Raw genomic sequence first — 17,419 nt, 5'->3', positions numbered from 1 at the left:
AAGTAAAGCTTCATAATCTTAATGACCTCTGTTAAAAATACAGCAATGTATTGCTGAATTATTTATAAGAACATCAGAAGAGCCCTGCTGCATCAGGCCCGAGGCCCATCCAGTCCAGCATCCTGTTTCCCACAGGGACCCACCAGATGCCTCTGGGAAGTCCACAAGCTGGAGATGAAGACATGCCCCCTCTCCTGCTGGTACTCCCTTGCAACTGGTATTCAGAGGCATCCTGCCTCTGAGCCTGGATACAACCTATAGCCACCAAAATTAGTTGCCACCAAAAAAGCATGAATTTGTTGAAGCCCTTTATAAGAAAAAAAAATGTGGATGGAACCGTTGACCAAAAATGTCTTTAGCATCATATTGGAAGGATATTGCCCTGCCAATTAATGACTGGTATTTTTGGACTTGGGATATTGTCATAACAGGGAAAATGGCATCATATTTCCAAACTCAGAGTACTTGAGGATTCATAAGATATGTCTCAATGGCTACTATTCACTTGGCTTCATAGACTTCAATTGGCTTCATTGTAGCTCATTAGTAGAGCATCTGCTTTGCATGCAGAAGGTTCCAGGTTCAATACCTGATATCTCTAGGTAAGCTAGGAAACACAGCCTGAAACTCTGGAGAGCCACTCCCAGACAGAGGTGATACTACTGACTTAGGCGGACCAATAAGGCAGCTTCCTATGTTTCAGGCGCAGTGGTGGCGACAACCAGCATACCAGCTGCTTGAAAGCATTTGCCTATGTGTCCCATTTCTGGGCTTCTGGGAAGCGTACAGTTGGCCACTATGGGAAACAAGATAGACTCAGGGTACGATCTAGTAGGGATCCTCTTAGCATACAGTGCACAATTCACTCACAATGTGCTAAATACAGTATTTAGAGTTTTTAATCACTGAATACATAAGAGCAAAGAATAGCCTTGCTGAATCAGGTCCAAGACCCATCTAGTCCAGCATCCCGTTTCCCACAGTGGCCCACCAGATGCCTCTGGGAAGCCCACAGGCAAGAGGTGAAGGCGTGCCCTCTCTCCTGCTTTTGCTGACCTGTAACTGGTATTTAGAGGTGTCCGGCCTCTGAGCCTGGAAGTAGCTTATAGTCATCAAGATTAGTAGCCATTGATAGACCGATCTTCTTTGAATTTCTCAAAGCCCCTTTTAAAGTCATCCTAGTTTCCACTAGTTTTCTGCTCCAGGAGCAAGAAAATCTCACAGACCAAACTAGAAATTTGGAACTCCTGATGTCCATTTTCCCAAAGACAGGGACAGCACCACATCTTGTGGCAGAGAATTCCATCAATTAATTATGTGCTGTGTAAAAAGTACTTCCTTTTGTTGGTCCTAAATTTCCTGGCCATCAGTTTCATCGTATGACGCCCTAGCTCTGGTGTTGTGAGAGAGGGATAAAAATTTCTCTCTGCCCACTCTCTCTACTCCATGCATAATTTTATACCCCTCTATCATGTCTCCCCGTAGTTGCCTCTTTTCCAAACTCTTTCCAAAGCCCCAGATGCTGTAGCCTAGCCTCATAAGGAAGGTGCTCCAGGCCCTTGATCATTTTGGTTGTCCTCTTCTGCACTTTCTCCAGTTCTCCCATGGTGACCAGAACTGTACTCAGTACTCCAAATGTTGTAGCCTTTCCTCATAAGGAAGATATGAGGCTTTTAACTGAATTTTAAATTTTAATGTGTGTTTTATCTATTGTGATTTTTTAAATCTGTTTTTATGAATTTTAAATGTTTGATTTTATATTATGTTTTAATCTGTACACAGCCTAGAGATTTCTATACTAGGCGGTATAGAAATGAAATGAATGAATAAATAAATAAATAGGATGATGATGATCTAGGTCCTCAGTTGCCCTCATCCACATCTTTTCCAGTTCTTTAATTCCCAAGATGAGGAACAAAAGATTTCCCAAGAATAGGAAGAGCTTCCAGAAACGTATACAGCCCATTAATTCGCATTTCAGAAACTACTCGCGTACTACCACATTGTCAAAACAGTTCCAATGGCCATAGCATCGAAGAATATCCCCGCTAGAGGGCGCCCGTTGCCCACTAACCCATCCCTATTTTGCAGGCTTGCTTTGGGCACCGCCCTTGACGCGTTTCTTCGCATACAGACCACGAGGGGGTGTCCTCTGACTGGTTATCTCGGCGAGTTCCCTTCGATCTTTTTTTTCCTTTTTTTTAAAGGGCTGCGACGATGGCCAAGGCATCCCGCTACGGGGATCTTTGCAGGGCGGAGTTGAGGTTGGAGTATCTGCATGCAAACTCGTGAGTGGAGCCGCTCAAGGGTGTCAGCGGGATTTGCGGGGAGAGTATATCTCTGTATTACCTTTGTGGTACTTGCCAGCCCAACAGAAAAACGGTCTCTCATCCCCCATTGCTGAGTGATTCTGGAAGAGCGTCCTTCTCCTCCAAGAACCAATTCCCCTTTCGCCAGAGTTTTCCTCTTCATATTATAGCGCGGAGGTATTAGTGTAATTACGGCACAAGTGCTCGCCGCAGCGAAGGTGTTGGTTGCAAAGACAATAGGAAATCAACAGGAGATCGTCATAGATAGTCCATTTGAGGAACTGTGCCTGTGGGTGGCTTACAAGTGCCAAACTCACTGAAGCATTTTAGGCTCTTCTGGGAACTTGAGAAGGCAAGGGGGTGGAGTGGGGCAATGTGTAAAGAACAAGAAAAAAGAGGCACAGCCCCTCAAGAGTGATGGTGCTCAACCCTGCAGGCTAGATTGCCCTGTGTCGTCCTGTGCCCAACACTTTCCCATTAGTTTCCTGCTTCTGGAGCAAGACAGTCTTACAGGCCAAACTAGACATTTGGAACTCCTGAGGTCTGCTTTCCCTAAGACAGGGACAGCAGGAGAAGTTCTGTTAGCCACAGAAGCATACAAAATTTGTGCCTTGTTTTTGTGTGCTTGCTTTCAGAGGTGCACCTAGGTAATTTAGAAACCTGGACCTAAAGGCCTTTCGAGTGCACGTGCACACACACACACACACACACAATAGGAACACACCCCTGCAGCAAGTTAAGCATCATTCCCCTACACACACACACCATGACACACGCAGTATTTTTAACACATGGGTTCTTGAGGGCACAAACAGCAACTGAACTCACTAGAATACAGAACAGGTATATCTGTGCAAATTTGCACGAGCAGAAACTTTTCAACATGCAGCTTAACACATTCCCATCCTACGTATTTCTTGCCCCACTCCCCCCTCTGTCTCTAAAGCACCTGGCACAGGTGACAATCACACTCGGCCACCTGGCGTAGTGTGGGCCAACAGCAACCATACCACCCAGGACAGACTAAAGAAGTTTGGGGGTCCTAAAGGGGTGTGGAGGCTCTGGACTTTGTCCCTGAAGTCCAGTGGTGAGAGCGCCACTGCTTGCTCCCCCCCCCACCCGTAAATAGTTTATAGAGGGAGCCCAATAGATCAGGAGTTTGTAAGGGGAAGTAGAGAGGCTTTAAACAGCCTACACTTTCACCACAGTCCCAGTTCAGATAAGACTACACCCAAATCTGTCAATCACGAAAGCTCCCACCAGCATGTTTACAGCATGCACCTCTTTGGAAAAATGCACAGGCTCAAGTAACATGCACGCTAGGGGTGTACTGCAACATTTTGTTTTGGGTTCATACTTCTATATCCTGTTTAGGAACAACCTGAGGATCTCCAGGTGTTGTTGGACTACAACTCCCATCATCCCCAGCTGTGAGTGTGGCTGGGGGAGATGGAAGTTGTAGTCCAGCAATGCTGGAGAGTATCAGGTTGGCCGCCTCTGATCTATCCCGCCCCCTTCATACTTCGGTTGTGTTGTCCAGTGTCAAGACAATTGCCTTCCGTGTCTTAAGGGCAAGATGTTTCTCAAATACACCAAATACAGTACTTAAGTGTTCCATTTGTTACTCTTTGCAACGTCTCTCTTTTATTATTCTCTTAATGCTTCTTTCTAGCACCACGCATGACTTTCTCTTTGGAGCCGTTGCTGAACTGATTGACAATTCCCGGTAAGAATTACCCTTTTAGGAGCAAAATGTTGTTGGCGTAACAGTACTTGTGGCTTGAGGGTGCTATCTGGCTAGATTATACGGAATGTCAAGGAAACAGATGCTTTTTCTACTGTTCTGCTGCCACAAGTAGTCAGCTGTTTTACTCAAGGTTTTTCTAAAATTTAGAAAAGAATATTGGAGTATTTCTGCCACATTAATTTTTTTTTCTGCCATACAATCTTTTTCTTTCACAATGCTTTTGTCCACACTCTTGCCGGGGGGCGGGGCTGCAGTGTACACCGCTACTTCAGCCTGGGGACTGGACTAACTCTCACTAGCCAAGGAACTTGAGGGCTTGACCCCTGCAACTGAGACATTATTGTTCCTCCCCTCCCCAATCAGCTTAAATGAAAAGTGTCTGGTCCTCAGCCAGAAGAGATTGGTAGACTGTTTGTCTCCCAGATGAGATAGGACTGCCATTAGGAAATGGAAGATCACCCTAGGAGTGATCTTTCATTTCCTAATTGGGGGATGTTTGTCTCACAGTTCGCTGCTGTCAGATTGGCCAGTGCTGCTTCTGGACTCACCTCTCCTCCATTTGCCATGGCATTTTCCAGACTAGCTGCTCAACAGCAGCAAAATGCCTCTGTTCAGTCAAGTTGCATTCAAAACTTAAACAGCAGGGGGAGCTGTCTTGCAGAAACTAACAACCTGAAAAAACAGCAGCTTTCTTACACAACGTCCTAGCTCTATCTCGCAGAGATTAAATTCTAAACAAGGCGTAGGAAATGTGAACATTTTGCTGTCCACGTAGGGACTGTAGTGTCACAACACAGGAAGTGTGGTAGCAGACTTCCGAGATATGACTTGAGCCCATTGCAGGGTCTAATCTGGAAAGCGCCCACTAAAAGGGGCACTTGCCAGGTGAAAGAAAGAGTGCTTTGTACTTCCACTCTACTACAGGAGGTAGGGACTGGCTGCAAATAATGGCAGTGCGGACTGGATGTTTCTCATTGGCCACCACTTGGCCTTCTGTGATGGGCTGGAGTTTACATTTTGTGTTGCGCACCATTTTTCTTTAAAGAGACCATTGTACTGTATATCAGCCCTGTGTAAGTGATAGTTAGTGGGATAAGCCTGCTGTGTGTGGGCAAGACCATGTTAGCTTATTTATTTATGTTCGTAAAATAATGGGATTTCTATGTATGTAAATGTATGTATATATTTATCATATTTATATGCCACCTGAAATGCATACATCTTTAGGCAGTATACACAATCCGAATTACAATATAACGATAAAAACAAACAATACACTTTCTCAGGATAAAAACAATTAAACAGTTTTCCATTTTAATTAAAAGGCTGAGAAAACAAGTCTGTCTTGAGGGTCTTGTAAAAAGAAACCATAAAAGTATGTGTCTGGAGTTAAAAAGAAGAAGACCTTGCTGTTTTTAAAAAGGATAATAATGGCAAAAGCTTCACAAAACATTTCCGTCTGAGCATTCAAAAGTGAATGGGTTGAAACATTGCTGCAGGGTTATGGAGAGTACTTTGCAGTTGGGTTTTGATTGTTTGTGTTATTGTCCATATTATTACACTTTTCAGTGAAAAAGTTCTCAAATCCGTTTACAAGGAAAAACATAATTGGATGATAGATCCCTGTCCAGGGTTGGGGGAAAGGGGCTCACAATCTACAAAGAAATACACGGAAGCCACTGGAGGGATGTTGAGCTGGGGTTGAATAGGGACACTTCCTGCTCCTGCCAAAGACACACCACTTTCAAAAGTGCCTCTGCCCATTTAGCATGAGTGCATAACTCTGCTTGAATACATTTAGGGAAGGCTCAGCAACTACAACATTTTCGTTTTCAGAAAGTTTTAAAATGTGTACAAGTTAGGAGAGAATGTAGGAATAGGTTGTCACCAGAAAAACAAGCCCTTCCCCTAGATGGTGTGCAGCATTGGGAAGGGGGCCCCCTAGACCAAGTATAGGCACATGCCTTTATTTGGAAGTACCCCTCCCGCCTGCTGCCACCATGCAAGATTTGCTGGCCGATGCCGATTACACAGCATTCTGGATGCAGGTTTTCCTACATAGCAGAACCTGTGGCATCCATGCTGCAGCAGATCTGTATGCCTTTTGACTCTGACCATTTGGTTCCATTTCAGTTTCTCTTGCTTCATTGAAAAGGATTGACTGAAGTATTTGCCTCTATTCCCACTTGTTAAAAGACACTTGTTATTTCAAGTGAATTTGTTTGTTTGTTTATTACATTTCTATAGCACCCCATATTAAAAAGTCCCTGGGCAGTTCACAATCTAACACAGGCATTAGGGGAGAATGTAAGTCACAAAATGGTGCAGCCGGGAAATGATTTGGTTAGCAAGCCAAAAGTTGCCGGTTCAAATCCCCACTGATATGTTTCCCAGACTATAGGAAAGGTGCTGAAAGGCATCATCTCCTACTGTGCGGGAGATGGCAATGGTAAACTCCTCCTATATTCTACCAAAGACAACCACAGGGCTCTGTGGTCGCCAGGAGTCGACACCGACTCAACAGCACAACTTTACATTTACTTTTAGGAATAAGTTGTCACCAGAAGAGCGAATTTGAGAAATTTACTTCCCTGCAGCCTTATGGGCTCCCTGCCTCCTTAGAATTTTGAGAATCTGTGAAAGCCTCTGTTTCCATGGGTGCATGATTATTATTGTTGGGCTGTTGTCAGTCACTGGTACTTCCACAGCCTGCCAGGTTGTAATTGTTAATATTTTTTTTGCAATTGCTGTCCTCTTAACAGTGAGAGACATTCAGTCTAACAAAGCACCAGTGCTATGGAAGATGCATTGGTGTAGCACCAGTATTTCTGAAGAGTTCCAGTCTAATGCTGTGCCCATGGTTGTGTGTGTGTGTGTGTGTGTGTGTGTGTGTGTGTGTGTATGTGTGTAGACTGAGCAACCCCCAGGAACATATATTTGAGTGGCATGGAAGACTTTCGAAGAAAGGGGAGATTGTCAAAATGAGTTAGTTGAAGAGCTAGTTCATTGAACTCTTTGGAAGGACTAGTATTTTGTTATGATGTCAGCCATTGAGGCTATTCACACGATGGAAGAAAACCAGGCTAAGGGAGCCCAGCCTGGTGTTCTTTCATCGTGAGTACCAGCAGGCTCACTGGCGAACCCAGTGGATCAACAGTGGCTAGCCCACCAAAGTAGCCCTCTCCTTAAACAAGGTAAGCGGAGTGAGCACTCTGCTAAACCCATTTTTGCGATCGTGAGATGTTGCAGTATGGCTCTGTGCCGTGGCGACACGCAAGTAGACCCCAGACCAGGAGGCTACAGCAAACCTCCCAGCCTCAGGGATCTCCCCAGAATGCCCCCCCCCACTCATGTGGGTCATTCAAGGACAATCCCTGAAGCCCAAACTGGCTCCATGACGGAGCCAGTTATCATGTGGGCAACTAATTCGGCCACCCAGGGCTCAACTTCTGCTCGTGTGTGGGGAGAGTGGGCTTGACCACCAAACCACTCCTGTCAATACACACCAATCATGTGTAGAGCCTCATTATGTGTTAAATTATGTTAAATGTATAAATAATAGTCATTGTTATTATATATAATATACACAATAGCTGGCCAGTATGTGTATGTTACAGGCAATTGTCTGATGTCCTGCACAATCCTAGGCATGATTACTTAGAAGTAAGCCCCACTATGTTCAGTGAGGCTTATTCCCAAATAAGTGTGCCTAGGTCTGCAGTCTTAAATACATTATAAGTAGAGTTTCTTGCATTTCCAGCTAACATGGATTTCTTAGTTGCAATGATTTTGTTTTGTATGTATTTACATGTAATATTGTTTTTGTAATATTCATATTCTTTTAAACATTTGCAGAGATGCTGGTGCCACCAGACTTGATATATTTACTGGTGAGTTCAGTATATATTAAGGGTATTTACATGACCTACCAGGCAGGCAGGGGGGAAAGGCAAGGTTTCACCTACCTTCCCCCAGACAATAAAACAAATGTTGCCTGTAGCGTGGACCACGCTCCCAGACAATCCGTGTGGATCTCCGGAAGCCGGGACGATGCATCCCAGCCTCCAGGAATCAGACCATGCACCAGACATGTTGCATTAGGGGTTTCCCCTGTCGGATGGGCACTCTAGGTGCCCATCTCTGTGTGCGCTGGGGCAGCAAACATCCCAAGCACACACGGGTTGGGCAGTGTGGAAGCGCTGGGATCTGCGTGGATCCTGGCGACTCTCATGGGGAGCCAAGCCTGGGCTTGGCTGCTCGTGGGACTAGTCTTATTTTGTTGTATCTTGATGGAAACTAATTCATAATTAATAATTTACTGCTATCAAAGTGTTTGTGGACTCATAATTTGAGATGTTGAACATTCACAGAGAGGCTGGTATCAAATGTATTCATAGGGTGTGAATTTTGATATTCAACTTTCTTTTGCAAGTCACAAATAAAAATGTCATGCTTGGTGCAAGGTGATAGGTTTTTCATGAAACGTGTACTAGACCGTGGTTACGAATACAACACAGTGAGGAAGTAGAATGGACTGAATCACTTCATACTGCAGATGAGGGAGACCATGTTTGGCTGCTTCTTCTCCACAGTAAAATGTAACAATGCAGGGAGAAGTTTCTAGTTCAGCCCTTTGCTGGTTGTTTAATAGCTGCTTCCCTCATAGACGCAAAGAAATCTTATGTAGATTTAACTAAGAGTTTATTCAGAAACAACTTCATTTGCTCCTTCGTCTCCCGTTTCCTTTCTGACTACACACACACACACACTCTTTACAGGATCCCACTCTGGAAACAGCATCTAGGTTCCAAGTTCCTTCCCTGGCATCTGCAGGATAGGACAAGATTTTTATAGGACAAGATTTTTTTTATTGAACTAAGAAACTACCAAAGCATACAGTAGGGCTGGGAGAGACTCCTGCCTGCAACTTTGGAGAAACCACTGGCAGTTGGTGTAGACAATACTGAGCTTGATGGCCCTATAGTCTGACTCAGTATATGACAGCTTCCTATATTCCTATGAAAAAAATCCAAAATTATGTTGGGTTTTCTTAATGGGGGCATGATTCTGCATACATTTCATTAATATTCATTTTTATTTATATGTTTTCCAAGATCTCTGTGATGTGCTTTAAAGAGGTCTTAGAAAACAGCTTATATAGAATGAATAATAATGCTAACTGTTTGTAGAGTGCATTTCTTGATCAACTCATGTGATTGTTTAGAATATTTGTAATATCCCCCTCCCCCCATATGATTGGAAACAAGTTTAGGTTTACAGTGACATTATTCAATTGTGAATTGAATGCTTTTGTTTTATTATTTCAAGTCCATTTGACATTTATGTTTATCATGTAATTTTTAAACAGATGTCTGATACACACACCAGTGTTTCTGTATGAATGTTTAAATGCGTTCATTTAAAAAGTGAATTTGGGTACAGGCCCCCTCAAATACACAATAAAGATAGGAAATGTACTGTTGGATATATATTGAACTTAATGTGTGAATAACAACAATGTGTATACAGATCTGTACATCTATGTAGACTATACATAGATTGTACATGCACTGGATATGACTTACGTCTGATTTTGATGTGTGGCTTCTTTATTAAGAGCTATCAATATCCCTTTTCATGCTTTATCTTGCAGTGAATAATGAGAATCTGCAAGGAGGATTCATGTTATGCTTTCTGGATAATGGATGTGGCATGACCCCTCGTAAGTTAATACATGCATTCATGCTCAGCACTTAAGTCCCAAGGGCGGGGGAGGCCTAGGATCCATGCAACCAAAAGAACCAAACCCTCTAACAAATCTGGATTCAGAGTTGTCTATTCAGTTGCTTGAGCATGGCTACTCAACCGTGGCTGACCACTTGACACTTCCACCAACATCATGCACACCATTATTTGTCAGAAACATTTTTTCCAGTGGTTTACACGTGATTCAGAACAGACTTCTAACTTTTGCTTATTTCCTTGAAAATATATAAACACACACACACACACACATTCTTAAAATGATTTATATAGTCAAAGAAATGAGAAGATGGTTTCCTGTCCCGAAAATTGACACACACACCCCAAGCTCCTATTAGCCTTGCTGGGTACTGTCTTGTGTCTTTCCCCGCCTCAGTGAGGCTTTTAATATGACGGTGAAAATTTATATACTGCTTATCAACATAAGTTCTCAAAGTGGTTTACATAGATAGATAGATAGATAGATAGATAGATAGATAGATAGATAGATAAGATGGTTCCCTATCCCAAAAGGGCTAATAATTTAAAAGAAACACAAGGTAGAAACCAGCAATAACCACTGGAGGGATGCTGTGCTGGGGTTGGATAGGGCCAGTTGCTCTCTGCCTTCTAAATATAAGATAATCACCACTTTAAGATGTGCCTCCTTGTAGCAGCTTTGAGGGGGAAATTTCATCAGGAAAGCAACATGGGGGAGTAGGGGAAAGGATAAGGGCCTCGTCCCCCAGCATCACAGCCATGCCGAATCCCATTCCAGCTGCTTTGAAACTTTAAAAAGGACATGAGTTCCCTCATGTCATGTGTAGTTTTCTGAATGCCAGTAAAAAAAAAACCACACTGGCATGCCCAGAATCACAGAACTGTGTGATTTTTGCACCACTAATTGTTTCAATTGTTCATGTCCGCTGAATATTGCTGTGACATGGGAGAAGTGGTTCAGTCAATGAGAGTAGCTGTGCAAAACAGTCTCTTGCTTCATCTTGCAGCTTCCTTTTGCCCAGAGTGAACATTTTGCCCCCTTTGGTGTTAAGTACAAACAGCTTAATCAGTAGGAAGGGATCATGGTTGCTTTGCACTGGTGCCAAGATGATGAGGTGGAGTCTGTGTCTTGCAGCTTAGGTTAACCAGTGCTTAAAATAACCTGTTCCCAGAACAAACATATCAGGTGTTCTCAGAATCCCCGCTGTGCCAAATTAATTCTTTGAAACTTGGCATGCAAACTTTCACTGCAAAAGAAGGGGAAAGGAGAGGGTGGCTGTGTATCTGCAACAGCTCCCAGCAGGTGGGTCTGGTTCGTTATGTAAAGCCCCACGAGAAGCAGCTGCAAAACAAGGTGGAGGCTGATATTTTTAGCCACACAAGACTGAGAATGAGAAGATGGGGATTCTATTTCAGGCTGCTGCGCCAGACAAACACTCTAATCTTGGGCAAAATGTCTTAGCCACTGGTAGTCTCTGTGGGTGCAACTTGACACAAGGTGGCATACCCCAATTGGAGTTGGACCAAATTCTGTATGCACTTTTGCGCGCATTGTATTTTTTATGTGGTATTGCAGCGGGGAAATGACTTGATTATCAAGCCAGAGGTTGCCGGTTGGAAACTCCACTGGTATGTTTCCCAGACGATGGGAAACACCTGTGTTGGGCAGATATAGGAAGATGCTGAAAGGCATCATCTCACTGCGCAGGAGGAGGCAATGGTAAACCCCTCCTGTATTCTACCAAGGACAACCACAGGGCTCTGTCGTTGCCAGGAGTCAAAACCAACTTGACAGCACACTTTACCTTTATCTATTGCATGCTGCTTTCTAGAGATGTGCACAAACTGTTTCAGCTACTCCTTTGGAAAGTGCAGAACTGGCTCAGGTGCCTAACTCAGTTTGGCTGGGCAGGGAGCAGTTCCCTTAAGAAGCAGGTAAGCAGGTCCTTACCTGAGGCGCTGTTCCCTGCAGCATGTGCGCCGGCCATGTGTGTGCCAACACTGCCCGCACAGGCTGCAGGGAACAGCACCGCAACTGCTGCCGCCTTTGCTCGAGTGAGTGAAGTTCCCGGAAAAGCGGCAGGGCGGCAGTAGGGGTGTGCAATTCGGATTTTTGGGTGATTCGGCTCGGACCCGAGCCGAATCACCCCCGTTCTGTTTTGTGCCCGAATCTGGGTCACCCGAATCACCCTTGATTCGGTTCGGATTCGGATTTCATCCGAATCCGAATCCGAATCGATTCGGGGGGGTAAAAAGGGGCCCAGGGGCAAAGTTTTGGGATGGGGTGGTAGTGCCCAATGGGAAGAGTCTACCACCCCAATTTCAGGGGGATTGGGCAAAGTCCTGATTTTTTGTGAATTTTTAAAGTTTTAGTGACTTTGGGGCAGTTTGGGGGCATAGCATGGGATTTGGGCAAAAGGAGTGGGGTGGGGTGGTAGTGCCTAATGGGTGCAGGCTACCACCCCAATTTCAGGGGGATTGGGCAAAGGGCTGATTTTTGGTAAATTTCTGAAATTTTCATGTCTTTGGGGCAGATTGGGGCATATTGGGGCAGAAAGTGGGGCCTGGGGCAGAATAGTGGGGTGGGGTAGTAGTGCCTAATGGGTGCAGGCTACCACCCCAATTTCAGGGGGTTTGGACAAAGGGGTGATTTTTTGAGAATTTTTGAAGTTTTGGTGACTTTGGGGCAGTTTGGGGGCAGAAAGTGGATCTGCCCCAAAAGAGTGGGGTGGAGTGGTAGTGCCTAATGGGTGGAGGCTACCACACCAATTTCAGGGGGATTGGGCAGAAGGCTGATTTTTTGAGAATTTTTGAAGTTTGGGTGTCTTTGGGGCAGATTGGGGGCAGAAAGTGGATCTGCCCCAAAGGAGTGGGGTGGGCTGGTAGATAGTGCCTAATGGCTGGAGGCTACCACCCATCCCCAATTTAAGAGTGATTGGGCAGAGGGGGGAATTTTGGTGAATTTATTTTTATGAGGTTTGTCTTCATAAGGTGAAGTGTGCTAAATTGATTACTTCCTCATATTATTCATAGTAAAGGAAAGTGTGAAAAAGTGAAAGTGGGGTCATGAGAGTTGTTTAATTGAAAAAAATCTCATTTGCTATGATAGAATGAGAATTCACACCGTGTGTGAATTCACACCCACTTTCACTTTTTCACACTTTCCTTTACTATGAATAATATGAGGAAGTAATCAATTTAGCACACTTCACCTTATGAAGACAAACCTCATAAAAATAAATTCACCAAAATTCCCCCCTCTGCCCAATCACTCTTAAATTGGGGATGGGTGGTAGCCTCCAGCCATTAGGCACTATCTACCAGCCCACCCCACTCCTTTGGGGCAGATCCACTTTCTGCCCCCAATCTGCCCCAAAGACACCCAAACTTCAAAAATTCTCAAAAAATCAGCCTTCTGCCCAATCCCCCTGAAATTGGTGTGGTAGCCTCCACCCATTAGGCACTACCACCCCACCCCACTCTTTTGGGGCAGATCCACTTTCTGCCCCCAAACTGCCCCAAAGTCACCAAAACTTCAAAAATTCTCAAAAAATCACCCCTTTGTCCAAACCCCCTGAAATTGGGGTGGTAGCCTGCACCCATTAGGCACTACTACCCCACCCCACTATTCTGCCCCAGGCCCCACTTTCTGCCCCAATATGCCCCAATCTGCCCCAAAGACATGAAAATTTCAGAAATTTACCAAAAATCAGCCCTTTGCCCAATCCCCCTGAAATTGGGGTGTTAGTCTGCACCCATTATGCACTACCACCCCACCCCACTCCTTTTGCCCAGATCCCATGCTATGCCCCCGAACTGCCCCAAAGTCACTAAAACTTTAAAAAATCGCCCAAAATCAACCATGAACCGAATCACCCGAATTTTTTCCCCCCGAAATTCGGGTGATTCGGCTCGTGCCCGAAAAAATTCGGGGGACATTGGGGGTGATTCGGTTCGGCCCCGAATCACCCGAAATTGTTCGTTTCGGGCACAGATCGTTCTGTGCCCGAAATTTTTTGCACATCCCTAGGCGGCAGCAGAGCAGTAAGGACTTGCTTCTTAAGGGAACCACTCCCCGCCCTGCCCTGCCCATGCCTGCATAAGCCATTCATGCACATTCCTGCTGCTTTCAGCTGATGTTAGCCACTTGAATGCTACAAGGTAGACATTAATATATCATTTTAGATATGTATATAGATGGGATTTGGTGGGTTCCCATGGGACAGGCATTTTAAGGGTGGAAAAACCATGGGTTGGGAAACAGCTCAGCTCTACTTTCCTGCCCATTCATACCGTGCTTTTACTCTCCCAATACAGCCCCACTCTATAGAGATTCACTGGCGACCTATTTCTGACACTTGTGTTTACCGCTGTTGTGTCTAATTTGGCTCTGCTTTATCCAAAATGTATTGAGCATGAATAATGGGCTTTTAATGTGCTCAGAGGTTTTCAAGAGTGCTGATGCGCAATTCAGTTTACTGTGTCTAAACAATGAAAAATGTTACTCTTCTTAATGAGGTCAAAGATCAGCAGCAGAGCATCTTCTTTGCATGCAGAAGGTCCCAGGTTAAATCCTTGACATCTCCAGGTACTGCTGGGAGAGACTCCTGCCTAAAACCTTAGAGAGCCATTGCTAGTCAGGGTAGACAATACTGAGCTAGATAGACCAATGCTCTGAGTCAACATAAGGCAGCTTCCTATATTTCAGATGTTTGTTTCCTATGATGGATTGATAAATATAGGCAAGTCATTTATTTGATACATAGGTATCCTGCTCTGTCCAATAGGCTTGGAGTAGTTTACAGCATTTTTAAAAATAGGGATGTGCTTGAAATGTGATTCAGGATCCAAATCATGGCACATCCCTTTAAAAATGAGGGCTTACACAGCCCCTTTAAAGCGGAGGAGAACAGGTCCATACCTTCTCCTCCGATTGCTGCCTTTGTTGTAATCCCGGTGCTCCCCCCACCCCCAGCTATTCCCATGCCCTGGCAGGGCATCTCCCAGCTGCCCCTGCATGATGCCAATTTATTTATTATTTCTCCGTATAAGCCACCATGAGCCATTTTTGGAAGGGCGGTATAGAAATCAAATTGATCAATAAATAATAAAATAAATAAACATGCGCATGGCCTCCGTTTGCGTGGTCAGCATGGGAGATGCCCTTCCAGGAAGTGGGCATAACTGGGATTGCAGCAGTGGTGGCAACCCGAAGAGGAACAGGTAAGGACGGGTTCTATAAGCCCTTGTGTTTGAAGGGATGTGCCCGCGATTCAAATGCTGAATCGCATTTCGGCACATTCCTATTTTTATGTAGTCCAGCCCCAAGGGGCTCATAATCTGACACTGAAGAAGCTCTAGAAACTTCAACAGGGTTGCTGAGTAATAAGTGTGAATTGGATGCTGATTCTCTTACTATTTAGTAAGAGATATATGACAAGGATTTGCCTTGTTGAAACCACACAGGGCATTTCACACAAGAGATGCTTAAACTGCCTTTTGAATTTCCCAGATTTCTAGCTATCATCATATTACCCTTGAGGATCCCTGTTTAAATATTAATGTTTTTGCACTCTTAATTATAGTTTTAAGTGTGAGAAAAACCACACCCCAGCAAAGAGAAACTGTATGTTTTGTAGCAAAATACAGATACTAAAGACCGATGTACACTTTTAAAACCACATCTGTTAACAGGAACGAGAGAAGCCACATCCATCAAGGTCATTCAGCTGAAACAAATAGTTATATATCTAGGGGCTGTCGTGCAAATTAAAAACAGCTGTTGCCCACATTGTATGCCACATCAAGCACCTTCTCAAGTTCAAAAGAGACATTTCATGAACTGCTTACCTCAGGACTGAGTAGTGCTCCAATTAATTACAGAACATGTTTGTGCTAGAATCAGATCACATCATCCCTGCGTTATGTTTTTCTGTGATAATTAAGGCTCTCCCCTGCTCATTTTAATGCCTGTATAACTAATGACTAGTGATACCAGCAGGGAATTTCAGAACTGGGGGAGCTGAAAAATCCCAGCCCCATTATGAGCCCAACCCCCTTCAGAATCTGGGCTCAACTTATAATGAGCTCACTGACAGACAGCCACCCACTGACAGACAGTTTCCCCCTCTTCCTAAGGGAACTTAGCTTTGCAAGCAGAGAACTGATACAGGCCTGCTCAACTTAGTCCCCCCCCCCGTTTTTGAACTTCAACTCCCATAATCCCCAGCCACAGTGGCCAATAGCAAGGGATTATGGGGATTGTAGGCCAACATCTGCAGGAGGTCTGAAGTTGAGCAGCTCTGTGATAGGGTCAGAGGCTAGTTGGAGACCGGGGATTCCCCCTTGGACCTCATCCTTAGGAACCTTGAGCATTCCCATGAGTATCTTTTGCCGCTGGTGTTCATGTGCATGAGAGTTTCCAAAGCTTCTCAGCCCAATTCATTGAAATGGGAGTAGGACTGCCCCCAAAGGGTGCCAAATACACCGCACATATCCCTAGTCCCTCCACACATGGATACTCATTCCCACACCTTCATTTGGCTATTCCTGCCACAGCATCTAACCTCTTTGCTGCTGGGTTAGTGGTGAGCAAGAGTGCTGATGTGCCCAGCACTGTCAGCAGCCATGGAGGAGGGGGAGGAAGAAGAAAAGGAGGCATTGAGAAGAGGATTTCTGCCCACCGGGTCCATCTGCTTAGAGTGGTGCCAGTAGCTCTGGGTGCTGCCAGGCATCACAGAGGTGAGCAACTGAGGAGTGGCTCCAGATTCTCTGCTCTTCCAGATTTGCCTCCTGAAGTGATGTGCTTCAACCTGCTGCATGGCAGGTAGAGCTCTGCCTGGGAAACATTGGAAACCTCAGTTCCCATGCATTCCATGTATCCTGAGCGTTCTTCAGGGCATCCAGGCTTTAAGAGTGAGACCTACAGGGTCTCTCCTGTCACCAACTAGCCCTCCCTGCCACTGGTCTCCACAAAGGTAAGTTTTCTTGTAAGGACTAGGGATGAGCTCCTCTGTGGTAGCCCTTTCCAAACCATTTTAGAGAACTTCCAAGAGCTTTTAGAGAACTCTTAGAAAAATCCTAGAAAATACCAGTGTTTTCTCTGCGAGCTCATCTAAGGTATAATAATCTTAGTATGTCTATACTATAATTATTATTATCTAGTAATTAGCTAAATCTGAGCTAATTATAAGACAAGCCAGAGGAAACTTGCTTATCACTACTTGTGACCCACTGTGCTGAATGCTTTTGGGAGGTAACAACATATGGATGCTAGGCTGAATGCAGCCTAGCAGCTATATGTTGTTATCTCCCAAAAGCTTAGCAAACCCTTGTTTTGTCAGTCCCAGGCACACAGAAATGGAAAGGTTTATCAAAGCCGTTTGTGAGTAGCAGCTGGTGGGCTGCTTTTGGCTTGGTGGTTCAGAAGTTGTGTGGGTCTGCTTTAATATATAGAATAATAATAGTAATAATAATGCTGATGATAATGATGGTGTCTGGATAAAACAAACCAGTCAATAACACCTGTTTGACTGTGCAAACAAGAAATAATAAAGAATTAATACACTTTATTTGTTAACCGCCCCATAACAAATTGTTCTCTGGGCAGCTCACAACAAAG

At 44.5% G+C, this 17,419-nt stretch overlaps 1 protein-coding gene across 6 annotated transcripts in view; it reads left to right on the top strand.

Moving 5' to 3' along the window:
* The first annotated feature begins 2,166 nt into the window (after positions 1-2,166).
* The window catches only part of MORC1 (MORC family CW-type zinc finger 1), a 77,470-nt gene continuing 62,217 nt past the window's right edge, over positions 2,167-17,419 (top strand). For 5 of the 6 annotated variants that reach the window (XM_053304825.1, XM_053304826.1, XM_053304824.1 and 2 more), the window contains exons 1-4: positions 2,167-2,288; positions 3,982-4,035; positions 7,912-7,946; positions 9,710-9,778. In XM_053304825.1, the coding sequence (XP_053160800.1) occupies positions 2,218-2,288; positions 3,982-4,035; positions 7,912-7,946; positions 9,710-9,778 (229 nt within the window). In that variant the 5' untranslated portion in view covers positions 2,167-2,217. The remainder of the gene's footprint in view (positions 2,289-3,981; positions 4,036-7,911; positions 7,947-9,709; positions 9,779-17,419) is intronic. The other variant, XM_053304823.1, reaches the window with a different exon arrangement.

This window comes from Hemicordylus capensis, chromosome 3 (genome assembly GCF_027244095.1).
Source record: "Hemicordylus capensis ecotype Gifberg chromosome 3, rHemCap1.1.pri, whole genome shotgun sequence".
NCBI lineage: Eukaryota > Metazoa > Chordata > Lepidosauria > Squamata > Cordylidae > Hemicordylus > Hemicordylus capensis.
The sequence above is the reverse complement of the archived record's forward strand: the minus strand, read 5'-3'. Positions and strand labels throughout refer to the sequence as shown.